This window comes from Ochotona curzoniae, unplaced genomic scaffold (genome assembly GCF_017591425.1).
Source record: "Ochotona curzoniae isolate NIBS_2020 unplaced genomic scaffold, NIBS_Ocur_1.0 scaffold_3208, whole genome shotgun sequence".
NCBI lineage: Eukaryota > Metazoa > Chordata > Mammalia > Lagomorpha > Ochotonidae > Ochotona > Ochotona curzoniae.
The window spans coordinates 29,414,596-29,438,268 of record NW_024467106.1 but is presented as its reverse complement, the minus strand read 5'-3'; the positions used below and the strand labels follow the sequence as shown (position 1 = coordinate 29,438,268).

The following is a 23,673-nucleotide window of genomic DNA, read 5'->3' as shown; positions in this document are numbered from 1 at the left end:
TCCCAGACACATGAGCAGGGAGCTGGATTAGGTGTGACTAGAACCAGCACTGCAATATGGTACATGGGCACCCCCAGGAGCAGCTCAATTCACTGTACCACCTCAGCCCCTGAGGATTTTGCAATTCAAGGAGAAAAGAAAACATCCCATCTACTACGTAGCTCAGGTTGTGGGCAGAATGTTCACATCTCCCCAGGACCCCTGTGTTGAGCCCTACCCCCAAGGCATTTGCGGGTGGGGCTGTAGCAGGTGGCTTGGGTGACAGAAGGTCATGAATGAATCTTGCTACCATATGGAGTTTGCAAGAAGGCAGCCCCTGCCACCCAGGAGGAAGGTCCTCCCCAGAACTGTACCTGTCACACTGCCCCGAGGACTGTGAGCCATCAGGGAAGCCACCCAGGATGTGCTCCTCTGTCCCTCAGTGCACAAATTACGTTTTCCTTAGCAGCTCCATCCCCGATAGACCCCCAGGTATAATGCTCCAAAGTACCATGACCTACGTGTGCCTTCTCATCTTCTCTCCACCTGTTCTTTTTTTTTTTTTTTCCATTGGAAAGGCGGATACACAGAGAGGAGAGACAGAGAGGAAGATCTTCCGTCCGATGATTCACTCCCCAAGTGAGCGCAACGGCCAATGCTATGCCAATCCGAAGCCAGGAGCCTCTTCCGGGTCTCCCACGTGGGTGCAGGTTCCCAAGGCTTTGGGCTGTCCTCGACTGCTTTCCCAGGCCACAGGCAGGGAGCTGGATGGGAAGGGAAGCAGGGCTGCCGGGATAGAACCGGCGCCCATATGGGATCCCGGGCATGCAAGGTGAGGACCTTAACCACTGCGCCATCGCGCCGGGCCCTCTCCACCTGTTCGTACAGAAATAGCAGGTACTGGCATTGTGGTGTGGTAGGTTAAGCTGCTACCTACAGATGCAGGCAAACCATATGAACACCTGTTCGAGTCCTAGCTGCTCTCTTCCCTGCAGATGGACGAAAATGTGCCTGTGGGAGGAAGTGACATTAAAACTCAATGACAGCAACACAGATGGGAGGGACCCAACAATTCCTAACAATCTTATTTTAGCCTCCATTTTATCCTGTGCTCATTTGGCAGGAAGTCGAGTGAGTGTGGTGGGGCACTGCCTTAAGAGCTAGACAGGATGCCCAGGGCCCTGTGTGGGTCACAGCCTCTGCCCTTCACCGTGGCCCTCAGGTGGGCTAGAGTGACAGGCCACCAAGGACTTTGATCAGCTCTGCAGTTCAGGAAATCAGCTCTCTGTGTGGGTTTCTGTCCCAAACTGGATGTTAGAAGCATGTCATGGCAATTGGTCCCTTGGTCACCCCTCATGTGGTGGCCTTGGGTACACCTAGAGACAAGGCACAAATTAACATGTAAAGCAACAGTGTGGCTAACATGCCTTTCCTCTCTGAACCATTGGCTGCAACATCAAGGAATGGATGGCTAGGAGGACGTAAGTGGACATGAAAATAGAAAGCAGAAAGACGCTGTGGTACAGAGGGTTGAGCCACCAGTCAGGGCACCCAGATCCCACACTGTGGTGCCTGGGTTTGAATTCCGGTTACTTCATGTTTTGATCTAGCTCCTTGCTAACACATCCGTTGGAGAGCAGCAGAGGGTGGCTGAAGTTGTGGAGACGCTGCCACCGAAGCAGTGCAAGAGCTGGCTAGAGTCTGGGGTCTCTGGTTTCTGCCGCAGGCTCAGCTCTGGCAGTTGTGGGTGTCTGGGGAGTGAACCAACAGATATAAGACCTTGTCACTCTTTCAAAAGTGCAAATACTTGGGCCACTTTATTCAGGGCTGAGCATGGCCTGGATGTACCACAGAAACGTCTGATAAGCTGAATGGATCAGGAAAGTCCACACATGGCAGGGACAAGAGTAAAATCTTGGAAAGGCGTGTGCTTTGTAGTACAGTCATTGGGAAAATGAACTGCATGAAATTCCCCTGGATCCAAACAAGATGGAGAAACGCAGGGCTTGCTTTACCTGCTGGAGTCCCCGAAGAGCTGCCCCAGGACAGGGCAGCAAGCAGAATTTCTTATCAAGATGATGACAAAAAGATGCAGGGACCATGGGAAGGACACACTGCTCCTCAGACATGACCTTGCCACAAAGAAGACCAAACAGGAGGGACTTACAAAACAAACTTTATTCCAATTCCCCCTCCCCACCCCTCCAAAAAAGGCCGTTAGCTTTGAAACATTGAACAGTCATTTTAATCACAGAATTCAAAATGTCACACCAAAACAGTCTTGTGCACTTAGTCATTTTTAGTGAGGGGACGTGCACAGACGGCCCCCCTGCACACACACATCCGTGTGGAGGCTATTGAGCATTCCTTATTAAGCAAAAAGGGTTAAAAAGGGAGAGTCCTCAACTCCAAGTAATGCCTGTTCAAGTCTTCCATGTGTACTCGCTTACGCAGAGGGAGAGAGGAATATCTGAACTAGAAAGAAATCAAGTCTGAGTTCTTAACCCTTTATCCCCGGTATCACTTCCATGAAGCCTTCGTGGAGACCCCGCACACACCCCGGGCTCCAGTACTTTGTCCCCACGGAGCAGATGCAGGAACAATGCTGAGTGCAGCCGGCCGTGGGCCCCCACCCTCACTTCACAGCCCATCTTGCTCCCCATTCTTCCACACTCTCACCTCCTCATGCCGCACAACAGCCCGGGCACTGCGGTATTGTACCGCTCTCACCCCATCCTGTCTTATTGCACAGTTCATAACAGCGAGCGATTAGAACAGCAAACAGGAATTAAGGTGGGCATTGCCTACTTCAGCAAAAATGCCAGCATTATCCCCACCATGAACGAAACCAATCACTCACACACACACACACACACACACACACACACGCACACCACCACACAACGGCTGTGTTTGTGAAGCTGCCCTGAGGCAGCTCAGGCCACGCTCTGCGTGCTAAATACAGAAGCCCCACTACTAGGGGCGTCAGGTCCTGAGGGGGCAGGGTGGCAGGTGCGTGTGCTTGGCAGCCACCTGTGACACATGCCTGTCACAAGGCCCTGTTGAAAGCTTTCCCAACATGTTCAATCAGGTTCACCTTTACACAGAAGGTAAAAAAGGTAGCGAGAATCCCTTATGAAGAACACGTTTGGATGGAAAAGGTCAAAGTTATTGGCCACAAGTTCTATTCAATCTTTTTTGTCAAATTTTATAACTCTACAGGACAACACAAAACCAGCCCCGGTAATGTATTTGCAGTTTGGTCTTCAAAAGCTGTAAAAAGGGACAAGTTAAAAAAAAAAAACTGAATTAAAACCATTAAAAATGTTTTTCAATGCCATGTATCAGAGACAGCAAAAACCAAAACATTTCTGCATTTCTCTTAGAGTCCTTAAAAGGTGAAGACTGTATTTTTTAAAAAGTGCAATCCTACTGCCTGCCTGGAGTGTGTAGACCAAGGCCGCCCGGGAGGGAGTGTGTTCTTGGGCCTGGGCTGCAGCACGGGCTAACTGCCCTGGCCTTGCTGAGCACCTAGCCGTGGCCCGAGTGTGAGTCCCATGAAGGACTGGTCAGTCCCTTCTTCCCCTGTGGATGTCTGCTCCCCGACTAGCCAGCAGGCCAGAAGGAGCTCCTGATGTCCTGTTACGAAACTCTGGCGTGCCATGTCTTGCTCTCTGCACAGCCCACGCTGTCTCCAGTACTGCTCTAACAGGTGCCGTGAGGCCACTGGACTGCGCTGCAGAGTTGTCACTTCTCCCGGCTTGAAGGGGGCTGCTGGCTTTCCTTGAAAGCTTGGCAGGGACAAGCAGTGGAGAAGCAGGCTTTACTGGGGTCGGAGGTGCATGCCCTTGAGGTGGCTGCCCAGAAAGGAGACAGTAACAGCAAACTCGGGGATGCCGCCTTGCTGGGTGACATCCGCAGAGGGGGTGGGGTCCTGAGACTCAGGGACCACTTTCCCAGTGTGTTTTCTTAATTTCCTTACTGATTCTATGGGTGTGAGTTGCTGTTTCATGTTGGAAAACACATAAAAGTGTCCAATTTCTTTGACAGATACGAGCATTTAAGTGAGGGTGAGGATCTGACCTTTAGAATTCAAAACTAGCTGGAAATATCTCTATAGATGGCCAGTTCTCAGATCTGCTGTGATGACATGGTGGGTCAAAATGCTGCCATCCTAGTCTCTAGGTCTGAGAGTAAAAGAGAGGACAGCCTACATGGCAGGATGCAGGCCAGACCCCGAGTGCCCACTTCCCCTGCAGTGGGGAGAAACTGGGAGAAAAAACAAGAAAAAAACAAAAAACAAAAAACAAAACAAAACTCTGGGACATGAACGGACTTCCAAAATAAAGCTGCATGGAAGTGCTTGTTTATTTCTCAAAAATCTAGTTTTGAGAGAAGAGGAGCTCGGATGAGACCAATTTCTACTCGAAGGGAAAAGAAAGCTGCTTCCTAAGTTGGCACCAAGAATTCTGAGAAACCAAGCAAAACAGAATTGCAAGTATCAGCAATCCACACTTTCTCAACAGGATGAAGCACCTGTTAAACAGTCGGGTCTTTCTACCTTTTGGCAGTGAAAAAAAAAAAAAAAGAAAGAAAAGAAAAACCAAACCACAAGGCTTTGGAAGGGCTCAGGTCATGTTCCAAACTAAACAGAAAACCTACGAAGCTGAAAAACGAACAGCGATTCCTACTAGCTGCTTGACTCCACCCTCTCCACACAGAAACAGGTGCGTGACATGACGGTGACGCTAACTTGGTGCGGTTTCAAAACTGAATACACACTTCGTTGTGACAGTTTGTACCCCAGAGCTGGTCCCATCTCTGGCCTGCCCCTCTGTCCCACACCAAGTGTGTGTGTTGGGTTCACAAAGATCAACAACCCTTTTCCTCTGCCCCTGAGGACAGGGACTTGAGAAATGAAAGAAGTCCTGGGACCCCGAGAGCCCTGGGCCAGTCCTGGCCATGGAGGCTGAATTCCAAAGGCTCAGGGACTGCATCCGGATGTACAGTGGTCGCCAGGCCGGCAGCGAAACGCTCCCGCAGAGGACAGACAAAACCAGCTCCTTCTAGCTTCCTATTGGAACGTTGAGTTCTCTTTCTACTGATGCTGAAGGAAAACAGTTTCATCCACAACCCACTGTGGCCTGGTGGCCTTCTTGCTGGGTCTACGCGGCTGATGATGGCACGTCCCTGGTGGGAAAGCCCCTCTCATATGACCTTTAGCAGGAACTCGTACGTTGCGTTGATGATGCCCCATGAGATGAGGGAGCGGTGGTAGTTCAGATGGGCGCCTCTGAAGAGGTTTATCAGCTTCCGGTCCCGTTCCAGCCAGATGGTTTTGAACACCTTGGGGAAAGACTGGAAGTCCCCTCCGATCTGGGACTGGATGCGAGTTTTCACGACATTAATTGGGAAGAACAAGAAGCCTAGCATGGCCCCCAGCAGGCCCCCACAGATGAAGTCGTTGACTAGATGGGCACTGTGACTTGTGGCAGTGGGCAAGTACTCCTTGATGGGACCCCGCAGGCCAAAAAAAAGGACATTGCTGAATCCATTCCGGAAGAGGATGGGCACAAGGCCCCGGTAGTACTCACCGACGCCATGGGGCCGCAGTGCCCGGAAGGCCTGGTAAGTGTTGGTAAACTTGTCGTGGTGTCGGTGGTCTTGCAGCAGCGTCTGTACTCTCTCCAGTGGCGTGAAGATGGCCTCTGTCGTGCCTGCCAGCACGGCTGCCACGCCACGGGTTGCGAACGTGGGCGCATTCACGTGCTTGCCTAGCAGGCAGGACAGGTCCTCGTAGAGGCCGAACATGAGCGCCAGTGTGGTGGTCTTCTGCAGCAGTGGCGGCAGGATGCCGCGGTACAGGTTCCGCAGCCCGTCCCTGCGCAGCTGCAGCACAGCATCGCGTGTCCTGATGCCGTACAGCTGCTGCCGGAAGAGAACCTTCTGGATGGGGAAGGTAATGGCCACGTTGTTGAAGGCCGCGCAGCAGCCACACAGGTAGTGCCTCATGTCACCCACGTTGGCGATGTGGGGCGCCAGGTCCTGCTTCGGGGATGCCAGGATGGGCGGCCTCTTCTCATGAGCTTCGGAATCCATCATGTTGCTCCAGGTCATTTCTCATGAAGGACTTTTTTTTAATCTATAGACAATAAATGACAATGGGTAAACCTTTTCGCAAAGAGCTGAACACACTGAGGTTCCTCCCTAATCCGTCCTCCAGTTTCTGGCCACGCATTCCCTGTTAGACTGCATCAGTGGGTCTTGGGTACCTTGAGAGGTGCTCTGGAGATCCCACAGGGTCGTCCCCTTCCTGCATGACTCGGGGAGGCCACACTTCATGCACACACTCCAGCCGCACCAGTCCAGGACGGACTGCAGATGCGCTCAGGAGACCTCATCTACTTTTGTACGCAGGGAGCAGAAGGCATAGTCCTTTTTCATGAAAATATGATATGTTAACATATTATGGACTTATCGTCGTTATGTTAAAAAACAACATTTGCAATTTCTGCTTTTGGGGTAAGTTCTGTGGTGTAATGAGTTAAGCTGCCATCTGGATGGCACCGCTTTAAGTCCTGGCTGCTCTGCTTTCGATCCAGCTCCCTGCTAATGCTCCTGGGAGAGTATCAGAGGATGGCCTGAGTGTCTGGGCCCCTGCTTCCAGGTGGTGGAAGACCCAGATGAAGCCTTGACCACTGAGGCCATGTGGGGAGTGAATCAGTGGGTGGAAGATTTCTCTTATCTCTCCCTCTCTCTATAACCCTGACTTCCAAATAAATAAAATAAACCCTTAAAAAAACTCTGCTTTTAACTCATAAAATGTTTTACCAAAATCTACAGGACTTTCAAGAGTGTAAAGGAGCCCTGAGCCCCACTGGACAACACCCCCAGTACTGGCACACTGGACTGGATGATGGTGTATCTCCAGAATCCCATTCATTCATCCTAGTCCTACTCAGATGTACTGCGTATCTACCAATGCAACCCTTGCTGAGTGTCAGAGAGCCAAAGACAAGGAGCTCACAGACTGGCAGGAGAGTCTGCTAAGGTAAGCAATGGCACCCCCAGTAGCCCCGTGTATGTTTGTGTGGGGGGTGATGGGCACCAAGCATGCACCCTAGGAGGAGCAGGTGTGGCAGAGTGTGGCTGAGGCTGGCCTGCAGGTGTGCACCAGGCCTGCACTTCCCCACTCTTCGCTCTCAGAACAACTCCATGAAAGTTGGGCTGGGCTTTACAAGGGGGGGGGGGGCGGGGACCCAACATTCTCCTTCATTCAGTTGCGGTTAGTCACTGGTGGAGTTGACAATGTGAAGTGACAGACTCCAGAGCTCACAACCCTGCCACCACACCCTGGATGGCAATGACCCTGGGAGGATGCCCTGAGAAAAAGATGGGCACCTCAGATAATGCAGACAAGGACGCAGTGCCTAAGTACACAGGCTGTTCCTTGAGTGTGCTCCAAGGCTGAGCCCTACCTCCTAACACACCTGCTTGCATGGAATGTAAGGTGTGTCTGGTCAGTCATCTAACTGGATTCTCCCTATGTCCCCACCCACTCTCCCTTCCCCCAAAACAGATCCAAATTCCCACACCACAGATGGTCCTGGAAATCATAAACATCTTTATTATATTTTAGATCCAGCAGGGTAAATATTTTTAATTTCTCAACAGTAAAGGATCATATTTAACTAAAATACTAACAGAAGATCAAATAACCTGATTGAAACAATGGGCCAGGGACCTGAATCAACATTTGCTTAAACATGAAGTACAAACAGCAAGGGGAGTAGAAAGATGTCCTAACATCACTAAGCATCAGTCCTCCAACGGCAAACACTCCACACCCATCTGGTGATCAAAAACAAAACAAAAACTCCAGAACGCAGAAAGTGACAATTCTGAGTGAGGACGTAAATTTGGAACCCTGGTGCACTGCTGATAGGATGACGAAATGGTACAAACACTAAGAAAAACAGCATGGTGGTGGCTCCTCAAAAAACTAGACAGAACCCCCATGGGATCCGGCAATCCCACTTCTGGTATCTAACCAAAGTAAGTGGAAGTAGACCCTGCTGGGGCAGTTTCCCAGTCACAACAGTCATGAAGGAAGCAGCCCAAACACATTTGAGGGCCCAATAGGAAGCACACAAGTCCGTTACAGCCAAGGGCAGGCAGCCACAGCCACAGCCACAGAAGGGAACAGCCCTGTTGAGCCCCAGGCTGTAGGGACTGGCTGAGAACCAGCTAGAGTTCATACATGACCTCCATAATATGGTTCCTCCCAAGATCCACAGATTCAACTACCAGGCAGTCACAACGATGCTCACAATAAAAATGCTGACTACAAATTAAACACTCATCAGTAATAGCCATGCGTCTTCAGGATGAATCCATAGGACAAGCTACTTACTGCACAGACATTACAATAGCAGCAGGGAGGGGCAGTCGGTACAGTCAGGAAGATACTGCTTTGGGACGCCCACACCCCATACTGAGTGCCTGGTGGGCGCCTGGCTCTGCCTTTGGGCCAGCTTCCTGCTGATGTACACCCTGGAAAGGTGGCAGACAATGGTTCAGGGCTTAGGGCCCGACTACCCAAAGGGCAGACCTAGACCAAAATCCCAGCTCCTGGCTTTGGCGTGTTTCAGACCCGACTGGTGTGAGCACTTGAGGAGAGAACAAGTGGATGGAATCTCTCTGCCTTCCAAACAAAAACAAAACAAAACAAAAATAATAAAAAATAAATAACAAATTTTAAAAGAAGTTACACCTGACTATCATTACAGTCCAGTCAGGATTCACATGTCCACACAGTCACCTGGCTGTCCCCAAGGAGCTCCACAGTGGCAGGGCAAAATCTTGGCACTGTCCATCGGGATGACCGTCACCTGTACTCAGCTGGGAGCAGCGACATTCCTTTTTTTTTTTTTTTAAAGATTTATTTGTTTTATTTATTTTTGTTGGGAAGGCAGATTTACAGAGAACTTTTCCATTCACCGATTCACTCCCCAAATGGCTACAATGGCCAGAGACGATCCAAACCAAGGAGCCAGGAGCTTCTTCTGGGTCCTCTGTGAGTACAGGGTCCCAAGGCTTTGAGCTGTCCTTGATTACTCTCCCAGGCCACAAGCAGGGAGTTGGATGGAAAGTGGAACAGCTGGGACACAAACCAGTGCCCATATGGGATCCTGGTGCTTGCAGGGGAAGGATCAGCCAGCTGAGCCATTGTGCCAGGCCCATGGTGAGGTTCCTCAGAATTGCACTGCTCAAGGATCCAGGAGCAAACAACAAATAATCACTCACGTGAAAACCCACAGAAGGAACACCAGAGGGCTTAGGGGAACAACTGGTAGACCCTCCGTGTCTCCAGGCTGCAGCCTGCACAGCCCTCCTCCCTGGGTCTCTTGCAGCTCACTTGGCTTGGGCCTCATTCACTCCTTACTCCCTGCCCTCTTCCAACCTACCCATCATTTCAAGATAAACTAAAAAGAGATGTTCTTATGTGAAAAGAAGCAAGGTGCATGATGACCATTTGGGCATGTTTCATGAGCACAGAGAGCGCCACACTCTGAAGGGCCGCATGCCTTCAGGTGAAGGTCCTGCCCCTACTGATCCCATCTCCTGTTTACATTGCTGCTTCTGTTCTCTGTGTCCCTCTTAAACTAGGTCATGGTGGGCAAACCTTAAACCCATTCCAATGAACACTGTTGTGCCCTTTAATAATGTGGAATAGGCAGGCATGATAGCATAGCAAGTTACACTGCTGCTGCTTCGGATGCCAGCATGCTGGCCCTATCAGAGTTCCCGGGATCAAGTCCCACCTCTGCTTCTGAGCCAACTTCCTGCTAACCTGCACCTGGCGGGAACAGGTGGTGGTTCAAATATGTGGGGCCCTGTTACTCAGGCAGCAGACTCAAGAGGAATCCCTGGCTCCTGATTCAGGGCTGGCCTAGTCCCAACTGTACTGCGCTTTTGGGGAGTGAAACAGGATGGAAGAGCTGTCATTCTACTTTACAAATAAGTAAATAAATAAAGTTTGAAAAAATTCTATTAATTTCCTAATTTTCATGAGTTTCCTAATTTTTCTGTTGGAACTTCTGTTTTTCCCTTACTGAACTGTAAAATATTCTTACACACGAAGAGTAATACTGCTCAAATTGTGGCAAATGCTTTTGCCACCTTGTCTGTGCCATCTTTGTGATACCCAAGTTCTTGAAGTGGATGTCAGAACTGCCCGCCTGGGGAGCAGCAATAGGCCTCCCAGCCAATACTGTATCCCACAGTGCAGCTCCAGCTCCCGACTCCAGCATCCAGCCACTGCAGACCCATGTAGGCAGCAATGAGGGTTCCACTGAGTGGGTGCTTGCCTCCTATGTGGGAGACCTGGACCATGTTCCCAACTCCTGGTCCTGGCCAGCATTGCTGATACCTCGGGAATGAACAGGCAGGTAGATTTGTCTTTCAAAAACAGAATGAGGTAATGGTGTCGCAATACAGCACCATGTGTGACGCCAACATACTGTATGAGTGCTGGTCTGACTCCTGGCTCCACTTCTGCTCTAGCTCCCAGTTCATGAGCCAGACAAGGCAGTGGGGGACAGTTCAAGTACTCAGGGCCCTGCCACCAAGTGGTAGATGAATTGGCTGGAGTCCCAGGCATTTGGCTTCAGCCTGATCCAACCCTGGCCACTGTGCCCATTTGGAGAGTGAGCCAGTGGATAGAATACTTCCATCTCTCCCCTCTGTAACACTGCCTTGCAAATCATTTAATCAATTAAAAAAAAAAAACACCCTACCCCACAAAAAACAATCTTCTTTGGCTTATAGATCTTATGTCTGCTTTAGCAGGACTTTATTATTCCAAAATCATAAGCAGCTAACCCAGGCATGCTTCCAGAACATATAAGCCATCCCTTATCATCCACACCTTCACCTCTGTGAACTTCCAGTACAAGCAGTGGGACTAAGATAAGAGACTGCTGACTAATGGATTTGCTTTCCATTGGCAGTTTGCTTAATTTAAACACTTAGAGCATTTGCTTTTTTCCCCTTCATTTCATTCTTTTTCCTCACTGACCCAGTACTAACCTGCTTTAACCGACTGTAGCAGCAGATGCTATCAGCAGAGCCAAGTCTACCTCACGAGGGCATGGTGTCTTCCCATCTACAAACTTCACGGCTCTGAAGTACTTTTTTGGTGAAGTCCAGGCTGCCTCTGGTGCTGAGCAATTTTCACCTTTTCAGCCACTAGCTATGAATAGGTTGCTAATTCTAGCACGTTTTTTGTCTGCACATGAAAAAGTTCCCCATTCTTGTGGCTGGAGCTCGGACTCAGCCAACCGAGCCCTCCCACTATTTCTCAGCTTTCCGGGAGACTGCCCTGACCACAGGCGACAGTGCCCACAGAGCATTCTGCCTTCTTTTCAGCAAGGGAGTTCTTGCTTTCTTCCTTCTCACTGGGCTAGCTAAGGCTTCCTTGAATAAAATTATGGTAAGATGAACAGCCCATAATTTTTCTTGACTTTAGGGGGAACTCTGCCAGAGCTTACCATTAGGCAGGATGCTGGCTTCCGCTTTGAACAACAGGAAGTTCTTGTCATCCGAGGGTTCACAATCCAGGTCCCAGTGGTTTTGCGGAGACCAAGCACCATGACACAGCTGAGCCACGCAAGGTCAGTTCCTGCTCCCCATTCAACCCATGTGTCTCATAAGGGGCACAGACATGAAGGACGGTGCCCAAACCCATTCAGTCACTGCTCTGATCTGATGAACTACACTAAAACCACAAAACTTCAGGCTCATCCAAAGAAATACAAATGTGGCAGTAAAAATATAAATTCTTGCCCCTGCCACAGTTGATTATAAAACTGGAATTCGTTAAAATAGATTCAATTTTTCTAGTACTAATGCTAAGCTTAGCACAGGAAACATACACTTCTGTGTGCCTGAGTTTAGCCCCGGCCCTCCTTTGCCACTGTCACTCATGCAGGGCAACCCTGCGCTTGGGCGAAACGCAGGAAGCCTCCGGAAAGCATGGCCTCATCCTGATCCCAGGCCACTCCCACTGTATGACCTCTGATGTCACTCCCCTCTCTGACTCAGTCTCCTTGTTTTGAACAGGATGATACCAACCCCTCAGACTGTCTGAACACAGGTCAGGTATCAAGAGGACTGTGCGGGGCACAGGAGGGACACACCAGGACCAGCTGTTGGCATGTTTGTTTCTGAAGCTCCGAATGGGTGTGCACCATACCTCAATGTATATGGTGGGACTGTGTCCTAATAAACACATTGGAAAACACCCTAAGTTAAAGGGGAATTTGATACACTCTACCCACAGTGGAGCTCCTCAGCCTCACAGACCCAATGAGCTGCATCTGCCCCAAGGAAAAAAAATCAAAATCCAGGGTGTGGCTGCCAAGGACCACGGGCCATTTTCTGCACCATCACAGAGCTGAAAGATTGTCACCTGAACAATCAGAATAATCAGAAGTAGCAGAGACTGTTAGGCTAGCAAGCTGCCTGGCTGTTTCCTTAGCCTGTATGAAGGGGGTGAATGCTACTTGGCCATCTCTACTCACTGGCTAGCAACTGTTTCTAATTTTCCCTTCACTATTCCATGTCAGGCTTCTGGTTTCAGTGCTACCTTCCGCTCAGGCCCAGCATGAGCAAGCCCCTGGCCTCCTGGCTGTGGAATCAGTTATCTGCCCCTGAGATTTCAAAGGACTCACCTGTCACCTCACCTGCGCCTGCTGCTTGGAAGCCACAGAGACTTCTGTCGGCTTTCCTGACCTCTGCCATGGTTCCTGCATTGGCTGGACTCTGTCTTTGGCAGTCGGCTGCAATAACTTGATTTCCTAGAGGACAAGGGAAAAAGGAAAGTCTGGTTTAAATTCTACAGCCGTATAAATTGCTTTATGTTTTAAAAAGTTACTTGTAGGGCCCAGCATGGTAGCCATGGTAGCCTAGTGGCTAATTTCCTCGGCTTGCATGTGTCTGGACCCCATATGGACGCCGGTTCATGCCCCACCTGTTCCACTTCCCTTCCAGCTCCCTGCTTGTGGCCTGGGAAAGCAGTCGAGGACGGCCCAAAGGGGGGGCCTGTATCTGCGTGGGAGACTGGCAAGAGGTTTCAGGCTCCTGGTTTTGGATCAGCTCAGCTCTGGCTGTTATGGCGACTTGGGGATTGAACCAGCAGATGGAAGATCTTCCTCTCTGTATTTCCTTCTCTGTGTATCTGCCTCCCCGCCCGCCCCCAAAAAAATGTTAAAAAAAAAAAAAAACAAAAACACCAGTTATTTGCAACCTTGTGCCTTTATGTTCTGTTTTCTTCTGGAGAAGAGTACCCAGTTTATCTACTTTTATATTCCTCTGACCTCTAGCAGATAGTCTGTTCTACTACCCATTTATTCTTTCATCTTTTTTTTTTAAAGATTTATTTTTATTTTTATTGGAAAGGCAGATATACAGAGAGGAGAGACAGGAAGATCTTCTGTCCGACGATTCACTCCCCAAGTGAGCGCAACGGCTGATGCTATGCTGGTCTGAAGCCAGGAGCCTCTTCCGGGTCTCCCACACGGGTGCAGGGTCCCAAAGCTTTGGCCCGTCCTCCACTGCTTTCCCAGGCCACAGGCAGGGAGCTGGATGGGAAGCGGGGCTGCCGGGATTAGAACCAGCACCCATATGGGATCCCGGGCGTGCAAGGTGAGGACCTTAACCACTTGCGCCATCGCGCCGGGCCCTGTCTTTCATCTTTGAAACTTGCTTTTTCTCTTACTACCTCCTTTCTCTTGCTTTTTTTCATCTTCTTTTTCCCCCAAAGTTTCAAGCTGGATCATTATTTTCATTAAAATTTTTTTTTTTCCTTTATTTTACTGGAAAGGCAAATTTACAGAGATGGAGAAACAGAGGGATCTGTCTTCCATCTGGTGACTCACTCCCCAAAGGCCACAATGGCCAGAGCTGGGCTGATCTGAAGCCAAGACCCAAGAGCTTCTTCCAGGTCTCCCACGCAGGTGCAGTGTTCGAAGGCCATCCTCTACTGCCTTCCCAGGCCACAAACAGGGATGGGAACTGAAGCAGCTGGAACACAAACTGGCACCCATAGGGATTCTGGAGCTGACAGGGGAAGGATTAGCCAACCGAGCCACTGCACTGGGTCCTATTATAATTTATTGACTGTTTAAGGCTAAACATTGTCCTTTGAGCAAAACTTTATTGCATTTGATATTACTCCTGTTGCTTCTAAGCTTTTGAAATCATCAGCTACTGAGCCTGGTTCCTTTATCTGCAATAAATGTGTGATTTAAAAACACCCACTAGGGACCTGTGGGTTGGAGTATAACAAAGATCCCCTTGCCTGTGGTTCTAGCATCTCATGTGTGCAGTGCTCTGAGTCCTGGCTGCTCCACTTCTGATCTAATTCTCTGCTTATGACCTAGGAAAGCAGAAGAGGATGTCTCAAGTCCTTAGGTCCCTATATTCATGTGGGAGACCCAGAAGAAGCTCCTGACTCTGGCCATTACAGCCATTTGGGGTGTGAACCAGCAGACAGAAGATATCTCTAAAACTCTTTCAAATAAAATAAGTAAACCCAGAACAAGCAAATAAACAACAACCATAACAACAACAACATCACAGTCCTCTCTTATTTTGTGACTTTAACATGACTCATGTAAGAGAACATTCTGCAGACACTTGCTAAATGGAGCAGGGTTTGGTCATCACTAATCACCTAGTCGACTGTTAGCTGATCTCACAGCAATGTACTTGGTGCACAGAGCCTATAATAATACATGTGGTCAATAGCATCAGACTTTACAGACCAAGGATCATACAGGATAAGGGAGGGAGCATTAGCTTATCAATGGAACACGTCAATTGTTTCTATACTTTTGTTTGGAACTCTTTTGTTTTGTATATCCTACCAAGTGTTCTCATTCACATGCTATCCACTCAGTTGTTCTCAAATGATATCAATTTAGTTATACGAATGGTATCCACTCAGTTGTTCTCATACAAGTGTTAGCCTATCAATTATAATCCTGTGTTTGCTAACAATGTCCTTCTACAAATCCCCCTTCTGTGTTTTTTAAAGTTAGGCCTGAAATATGTAGCTGGGGGAACATGCTCTTGGAAGAGAAGAAAATGGGCAGAATCAATACTATATATTATATAAAGATGACTTCACCAGGGACCACATACCCTAACTGCCTATTATCCCATCTAGCTTCTCAACATCCTTTTTCCCAGGAGAATGAACCCTGGCTGCTGTCAGGGATAGGAGCCCCCGATGATGACCACCCTGGCTGCTTCATGCTGAAACAGAGGAGAAAGGGGACCACAGCAGCCAGGCATTCTCCAGGGAATGCATCTAGGGGTCCCTGGTAGAAGGTAGAAAAATAACAGCTACAATTTCTCCCAAGCTAGCATGTTTTTGAGTTCAACCTAAATCAGAGTGGCACAGGAACAGTGAAAGGATCAATATTAACATCCATCATATATAACAGCTGAGTACAAACTTAACATCAAAATTTCTATGCAGTTACACCTTATTTAGCACTAATAGTTTTTTAAATCGATAAAAATTTTTTGTGGAGAATCTTAACTCACAAGTTAAACTTTGCAGTTTATAGTATTCAAGCATGATTTTACAGAACTTCGTGCATTTCAGGATAATCAAAACAGTTTTATAATTCTAATAAGCTACATGATAACAATTGAAGAAAAGTCTTGGGCAGGTGAACAGAAAAATCCCCAACAACTCAGTGAGTGAGGAAGAACTGAACTCTACTTAAAGGCCAAACAGGACGCCTGTCCAGCAAGTACAGGTTAAGCAATTATAGGCGAGCTGGCCTTCTACTCTGAACTAATTTTGGGGGCTCCTGAACAACCTGATGGTCGGTCAGTGTAAGAGGGCTGGTAGCCAAGGCTGGAACTAGTAAGCACCAGAGAAAGCTCCTCTCCTGAGTCCAGAAGGAAATATACAATCCTTTTATCTCTGAGTTCCACCCGGGGCTCCTGGCTGTACTTCCTATGTCACCAGACCCTATGAAGAGGGTACTGGACTGCTTCCATCCTGTGTGGAAAATCCGATAGGAAATGACTGACCTCAGAGTTCTCGGCCTGCGAGGGCATTCAAATTCCCTGTGAACTCCTTGGCAACTGGGATGCTCGGTGTCCACTCCAACAATCTTTGATGAAATATCCACTGCTTCTGCAGCAAAAGCACCTGGGAGGCCTCTGGGGGTCTCTGGGACTAGGATACAGACTTCCTCCTGCTCCGTTATGGGGTCCCCTCCTGCTCTGTACACACAACCTCCTTTAACAGGGTGTCAGGGTTGTCCTTGGATACCACCATAAGTTTCTATGGTTTTTCTAATGTCTAAGGCAGTTAAGAATTTGTTATCTATAAATAATAAATTACAGTTAAAGTCTTTCTCAAACATTCTAAGAAGGTGGAGAATTTCTCTGCACTCCTGACCTGTAGTGGAACAAAAAGAACATTAAGAAACAAATCTGGTTTTTTAGTTCTTTTAGAGGCAGCTCCACTGGGGATTCCACCTTCACCAGGGTCAGGCTGTATCCAAGGGAGTTGCTGCACTTCGAGGTCAGATGAGCCATAGGGAAACCCACAGTTTTGAGGATCCATCAGGAATTCTAGGGACAAGAGCATAACCTTTCCCATGGGTTATTAGTGTTCCAGAATAGCAATCATTTACACAGGGATTTGTAAAATCTTATCAGAGAATGTAGAAAAATGTTTATTAACAGGAGTGTTAATGCCTCCTTGTGGCAAATCTAAAAAATTAAGTGTTAGAGACAGAGTATCTCTGCGTGATATAACCCCTTTTTTGTTTTTATGGCCTTTTAGGGTACAGTGTGCACATTCAATAATAGCTTGGCCTTGAGGCTTATAGGGAATACCTGTAACATGTTGGATGGCCAACTCTAAACAAAATGTTCTGAAACTTACTAGTTTATGCAGGTCTGTTGTCTGTTTTGATAGAAGAGGGAATTCCCATTGCTCCCTGCTCCAGCCATTTAAATATTCCCACACATATGAAGAAGTAGGTCTGTAGGACACACAAGCCTTTTTAAAAGCAGTGATGGTATTAACATCTAGGCTTTCATAGGTAGGCTGATTATTTTCTTGACTAAGTATAATTGGAAAAAGCAACTGGAATTCATGAAGTCTCCAGGGAATATCAGACATGGGAACGTCTTTGATCAGATTCAAGAGACTGCGTTGGCTGATATTTATCCTATCCTCATTTACCTTACTAGAAGATTCAGAGAAGTCATGGGATTTTACTATTTTAACATGGGAGCTTTAGTTTCTTTCCTAGCCACATTACAGTGGCATCTCTCATTAGGGGTGTCTCTCCTGAGTTTTCTAATTTCTGCATCTGTAGTACAAGGCCTTTCTCTTTTAGCTGTGTTAAAGTGGCATCTCCTGTTAGGAGGGTTTCTCACAGTTCTTTTTCATCTTCCTTATCCGCAGTAAAAGCCATTTCATTCCTAGCCACATTATGGTGGTGTCTCCCATCAGGGAAGCCTCTCACAGGTTCCTCTTTGCCATCCTCATCTGTACTATGAGGCGTTCCTTTTGTAGCCATATTACAACAGTCTTTCCGGTTAGGTGGATCTCTTAAGGATTCCCTTTCTCGTTCTTCCTTGTTTGTACTATGAAACATTTCTTTTTGGGCCCGGCGCGGTGGCGCAAGTGGTTAAGTCCTCGCCTTGCAACCCCGGGATCCCATATGGGCGCCGGTTCTAATCCCGGCAGCCCCGCTTCCCTTCCAGCTCCCTGCTTGTGGCCTGGGAAAGCAGTTGAGGATGGCCCAAGGCTTTGGGAACCTGCGCCCGTGCGGGAGACCCGGAAGAGGCTCCTGGCTTTGGATCGGCATAGTATCGGTCCGTTGCGCTCACTTGGGGAGTGAATCATCGGACGGAAGATCTTCCTCTCTCTCTCTCTCCTCTCTCTGTATATCCGCCTTTCCAATGAAAAAATAATAAAAATAAAAATCTTTAAAAAAGAAAAAAAAAAAAAAAAAAAAAAAAAAGAAACATTTCTTTTTTAGCTACATTTTGGGGGTGTCTCCTCTTAGAGGAGTTTCTTGTAGGTTCCCCTTCTAAAATTATAACAGCTTTAATTAAAGCCCATGTAATCCAAAAGCTAACATGAATACCTTATATCCTTCCAGCCTTTTCACCATTTTTTTTTTGAGTAAAATACTTAAATTCAGTTTCTAGTGTCCCTTCATCTGGGGACCAAAGGTTATATTCACAAATAACCTCTAGGGACTATGGAATTGTATCATAAAATGATTCAATAATATTAACATGTAAAAAAAACTGTATAAAAAGCAGCTTTATACAATAAAAATTCACTGAGTAAATGAAAAAACAAACAAACAAAACTAAATAACCGGGCCCGGCGCGGTGGCGCAAGTGGTTAAAGGTCCTCGCCTTGCACGCCCGGGATCCCATATGGGCGCTGGTTCTAATCCCGGCAGCCCCGCTTCCCTTCCAGCTCCCTGCCTGTGGCCTGGGAAAGCAGTCGAGGACAGCCCAAAGCTTTGGGAACCTGCACCCGCGTGGGAGACCCGGAAGAGGCTCCTGGCTTCGGATCGGCATAGTATCGGCCCGTTGCGCTCACTTGGGGAGTGAATCATCGGACGGAAGATCTTCCTCTCTGTCTCTCCTCTCTGTACATCCACCTTTCCAATGAAAAAATAATAAAAAATAAATCTTTAAAAAAAAAAAAAAAAAAAAAAAACTAAATAACCTCTAAATAAGAACGCAATTGCTGCCTAGTTACCTTTATTCCACTTTTCACTAAAAATTTCTGCATGAGAGACAAAAGACTATGCTCTACACTGCTTCTGGCCCACGTTCCCACTCACCACTTTCTGTGGGGGTCTCCATCGCACGTTTTTTATTCTTTCAAGTCCCTGTTTGGCGCCACTTATTAGCTGTCCTTGCAGTGATGGACTTGTGCATGGAGCCTATAACATGCGTGGACTCTGACAGGTGATCAAAAGCCGAAGTTTATTAGCGGCATCAGACTTTATAGACTGAGGGTCATGCAGGATAAGGGAGGGGGTATGAGCTTATCAGTGGAATCCATCAATTGTTTTGTATATCCTACCATGTTCTCATTCACATGCTATCTGCTCAGTTGTTCTCATACAAATGATATCAATCAGTTATACAAAAGGTATCCATCCAGTTGTTCTCATACAAGTGTTAGCCTATCAATTATAATCCTGTGCCTGCTGACCTTCTAGGATCACAATGTCCTTCTAGTCGACCACATCTTTCCACCCTTCCATTAAAAATTCACCACTCAGGCCCCAGCGTGATAGCATAGCAGTGGCTAAAGTCTTCGCCTTGACCATGCTGGGATCCTATATGGGCGCCAGTTCTAATCCCAGAGGCCACACTTCCCATCCAGCTCCCTGCTTGTGGCCTGGGAAAGCAGTGAAAGACATCCCAAAGCTTTGGAACCCTGCACCTGAGTGGGAGACCTACAAGAGGTTCCTGGCTCCTGGCTTCAGATCAGCTTAGCTCTGGCTACTGCGTCCACTTGGGGAGTGAACCATCCATCGGATGGAAGATCATCCCCTGTCTCTCCTCCTCTTTATATCTGCCTTTCCAATAAAAATAAATGTTAAAAAAAAACCCACACCACTCATATTGTTAATCTTTGATGAATCACATTCTTTTAAAAGTTTACTATTTTCACCAAGCAGAGCGAGACAAACCAACCTTCTCCCTGTTGCTTCATGCCCCACATGCCTGCCATAGCCAAGGCTGGCCTTACTAAAACCGAAGCTGGGAGCTTGAAACTCCAACGGGGTTATGGCAAGGATCCACATCCTTGAGCCATGTACTGCTTCCCAGGAGGCACAAGCCAGAAGCTGGATGGAAAGCCAGTGAGCTGGGACTCCCCTCGGAGCTTTCATGTGGGGATGCTGGCGGCTTCACCCGCTGAGCCACAAACCTGCCCGCCACTAACATTTGAAGTCCTAGAAATGCTGGACACCCAAGAAATGCTCTGCTCTTCTCCAGGTTTCAGGATTTAACAATGCAAGATCAGGAGGAACACGTCTGGTAACTTTTCATTTGAGAAGCAGCGCATACGAGCAAGAGTGTGTGCAGGAGCACATGTTCTGTTGTTCACTGATTCATACCTCACCAAGACCTGGGCCGTCCAGCTCTCCACAGAGGAGGCAGCAACCCAACCACCGGAGTGACCCACAGTGCCTGTCAGGGTCTGCACCAGCAGCAGGCACACTTGGGAAATGCCTACGACAGGGGACATGGTCACCTCTCCACCTGCAGGCTGAACACCTGCTCCCTTCAAAACTGCTGACACATCCATGCTCACCAAGCTACCCACGTCCATGAACAACAGTGTCAAGTCTACGCTTCTCCTTTTTAAAAAAAGTTTATTTTTATTGGAAAGTCAGCTATACAGAGAGGAGCAGAGACAGAGGAAGATCTTCCATCCGATGGTTCACTCCCCAAGTGAGCGCAATAGCTGGAGCTGAACCAATCCGAAGCCAGGAGCCAGGAGTTCTTCCAGGTCTCCCACACGGGTGCAGGGTCCCAAGGCTTTGGGCTGTCCTCAACTGCTTTCTCAGGCCACAAGCAGGGAACTGGATGGGAAGCAGGGCCAGTGGGATTAGAACTGGCGCCCATATGGGATCCCAGCGTGTCCAAGGCGAGGACTTTAACCACTACGCTATTACGCCAGGCTCTACACCTCTCATTTTTACTGGAATATTTTATTACTTTCTCAAATTGTGCAAATGACAGTTACTTCATCTAGTGTGTACTGACTCTCAGAAACAAAATGGAAAACTGGTTAAGGAAGCCAGTTATTCATGGACTACAAAATCAAAGTGTTCTAAGAAAATTTCTTTTCAAAAATTGATTTATTTGAAGGGGTTGGGAGAGGCAGAGAGAACAGAAAGCTGTCTTCATTTACTGGTTCACTCCTAAGAGGCTGCAACAGTCATGGCTGAGCTGGGGTCAAGTCAGATGCCAGAACTCCACCAGGATGTCCCACAGGAGTGGCCCAGGCTCCAGTATTTGGGCCATCCTCACCGGCTTTCCAGGCACATTACAGGAACTAGATCAGAAGTGGAGGAGCCACATTAGGGCTCCTACGGGATGGCAGTGTGGCTGGTGGCAGTCTAACTTGCTGCACGTCTCGGGTCCCTATTTTAAGGCATTTAAGAACACTAAAGCACATTATAATCTGACTTTCAACAAGGAAAGCTGGATGGGAATGAGGGATGTTATGAAACCCTCCTGGCCTTGGGCCATTCGGGCTGTCCTCTAGCTCCCAGCTGCACGCCAGGGTGTGAACCGGCTCTTGGTGGGAAGACAGCGTGCACAGAACTGTGGGTCAGAGCAGCTTGCAGTTTTTTGTCTGCACTGTGAACATGGCTAAATTTGTGTTTGAACTGAACTAACTCAGGTATTTAAAATCTTCAACAAGGATAACTTTCTGCAAAATTAATCCCTGTAACTTGACCCTTGTCAGCTACCCAAAGCACCACCAAGGCAGGCATGCTCTTTAGCTTCTTTAGGCTGACTTTCAAGCGACCAGTAGCGAGTGCCGAACTTCTGTGGCCTAAGAAGGTATAAAGTCCGAAAACACTCACTGTAATTTACAACCCCTGCGGGCTGCACACGCTCAGATGTGACCCCGGCACGAAGGTCTCAGTGCAGAAACTGGGCAAGAGGGCGAATGTAGCTCTCCAGGGATGCCAAGTCCCACGACTCAGCCCGGGGTTCTGGCCCTGGCTACCACACGACTTGAAATCCACTCCTCGGGGCTCAGGTACACAGCAGATGCAGCAAACACCGCTACCCTTTGAGATGCGCTAGGGAACCCCAAAGTCGCCTAACCTGGATTCAGAACCCGTAAGGGACCGGGTCCGCACGAATCCCAGCGCGTTTGAGCGTCATGGAATCCAAAAGCCAGGGCAGGCTCAAACTGCCAAGGTGACCACCGATTTCTTTCCGAGGGTTTCTCTTCACAGGTACACAAGACCGAGCAGGGCGCAAGACCAGCTGGGTAGAGCCATATGGCACCAAACAAAGCTCTCGCGGAAAAGGTAAACACAGCTGATGTGCTGACACACCCCAGGCAGTCACACTCTGCACCAGATGATCCGCACGCGGACGGCCACCCCCCAGGCTCACCCCGAAAAGCCCTGCACCCGCCACCAAGCTTCCCATAAGGCTGTAAACACGGTGTCGCACAGCAAGCGTTCTCAGGGAGTCCAGTGCCCCGGTCCTCCCGATCGGTGAAAAGAGATACAGCAGCAGGTCGGACCCGACCGCCATCACCACGGCAACCTTGGGTCTCCGACACTCCGGGGTGTGAGGAGTCCCCAGGGCAGCCGGCCGGATGCCCGGGACCCAGGGTTGGGGGAGGCCCTGCGAGGAGCGTCCTTGCCCTGGCGGGTCCGCGCGACCCAAGGCCCGGCACAGCCGCCGGCGCCGGGGAAGCAGCCCCGGGAGCCCAGCGGGAGCACGGGAGCCCAGCCGCTCCTCGCCGCGCGCACCGCCCCGGGCGGGGCCTGCAGCCGCCGGGCCCGAGGAGCCGGGGCGCGTCCCGGGGCGCAGGGGGCACGGGCTGGGCTCCGGGGAGGGCGGCCGCCCCCTCGGCTGCCCCGTCTCCCCACCTGGGACCGGGGGCGCCCCGCTCGGCCCCGCACTCACCCATCTCCGCGGGCGCCCAGGCCCGGAGCCGCGCAGGACGCCCAGCGAGCGGCCCGGAGCGCCGGCAGCCCCCGCGCAGGCGCACACCTCGGCCGAGCCGCCGCCGCCGGTCACGTGACAGGAGCCCTGCGCCCGCCCCGGGCCTCCCGGCGTCCGCAGGCGGCCGGTCGCGGTTGCGGGCTTCCTCCTGGTCGCTGTCCACCGGGCCGGGCAGAGGGTCACCCCGTCAGGCTGCGGGATCCCGCCAACTGGGGCACGGAATCCCGGTCGCCGTACGGTGGCCTCACCGGGCCAGAAACAGCCGGCGCCTTCTGGAGCCGTGTCAGGGCGCGTGCGCGGACCATGGCACCGTGCCCAGGGCTGGCTCGTCTATTGGGTTTTGGCCCGGGACGGGATTGGGGTCCCCAAGACGTCCGATGCAGGTGCAGACCCGCTCCGGGGAAGGCTCCTCAACACACCGGGCTGAACACCCAGAGCCCGGAGGAGGCTTTTCTCGTGGAGAGGAGGAGTTTCGCACTCTGAGGTGATGGATTTCAAAGGGCTGGTGGCCCGGGCGGACACTCCTGGGTCCCTGGACTATCAGAGGCGGACACCTGGTGCCTCATCAGAGCGCAGAAGGAAGAGATTGGGGGCACCGGGAGCATTGAATGGGGCAGCAGTCAGGGAGAAGGCGTTAACCACGAAATGGTGTTTGCCTGTGTGGTGCGACTGCCTTGTCTCATTCTCAAAAAATAAAGAAGCCAGGCAGCCACCTGGCATGTTGGTAAGCAGAGGCAACTAGTACAAGATCAGAACACAGTGGTCATTCCCTGAAACATACAGGCGGGGGCATCCCTGACTCAGGAGCTCTGGGGTAGAGGGCTGCAGGCCACGGTGGCCAGAGACCCGCAGGCCCTCCACTGGCTGGTCCTGGGCTGTGTGGAAGACTCAAGGCCCAGTTCCTGT

General features: G+C 49.6%; 1 protein-coding gene across 5 annotated transcripts; it reads right to left on the bottom strand.

Annotated features, from left to right (window-relative positions):
* Positions 1-2,139: 2,139 nt before the first annotated feature.
* Positions 2,140-23,222, bottom strand: SLC25A51 (solute carrier family 25 member 51). Of its 5 annotated transcripts, XM_041004425.1 has the most exons (4): positions 22,729-23,222; positions 12,714-12,839; positions 11,532-11,662; positions 2,140-6,121 (listed from the first exon to the last, which is right to left on the bottom strand). In XM_041004425.1, exon 4 carries the CDS (start codon positions 6,094-6,096, stop codon positions 5,188-5,190), a length of 909 nt encoding a protein of 302 aa, XP_040860359.1. In that variant the 5' UTR covers positions 6,097-6,121; positions 11,532-11,662; positions 12,714-12,839; positions 22,729-23,222; the 3' UTR covers positions 2,140-5,187. The 5 variants fall into 5 exon arrangements, with proteins under 5 accessions (XP_040860359.1, XP_040860357.1, XP_040860360.1 ...); XM_041004423.1 differs by lacking the exon at positions 11,532-11,662; XM_041004426.1 differs by lacking the exon at positions 11,532-11,662 and having other exon boundaries at positions 12,726-12,839.
* Positions 23,223-23,673: the final 451 nt, after the last annotated feature.

Bases quoted from the DNA above. Each gene is read 5' to 3' on its own strand.
- SLC25A51 (XM_041004425.1), bottom strand. From the start codon at position 6,096: ATGACCTGGAGCAACATGATGGATTCCGAAGCTCATGAGAAGAGGCCG.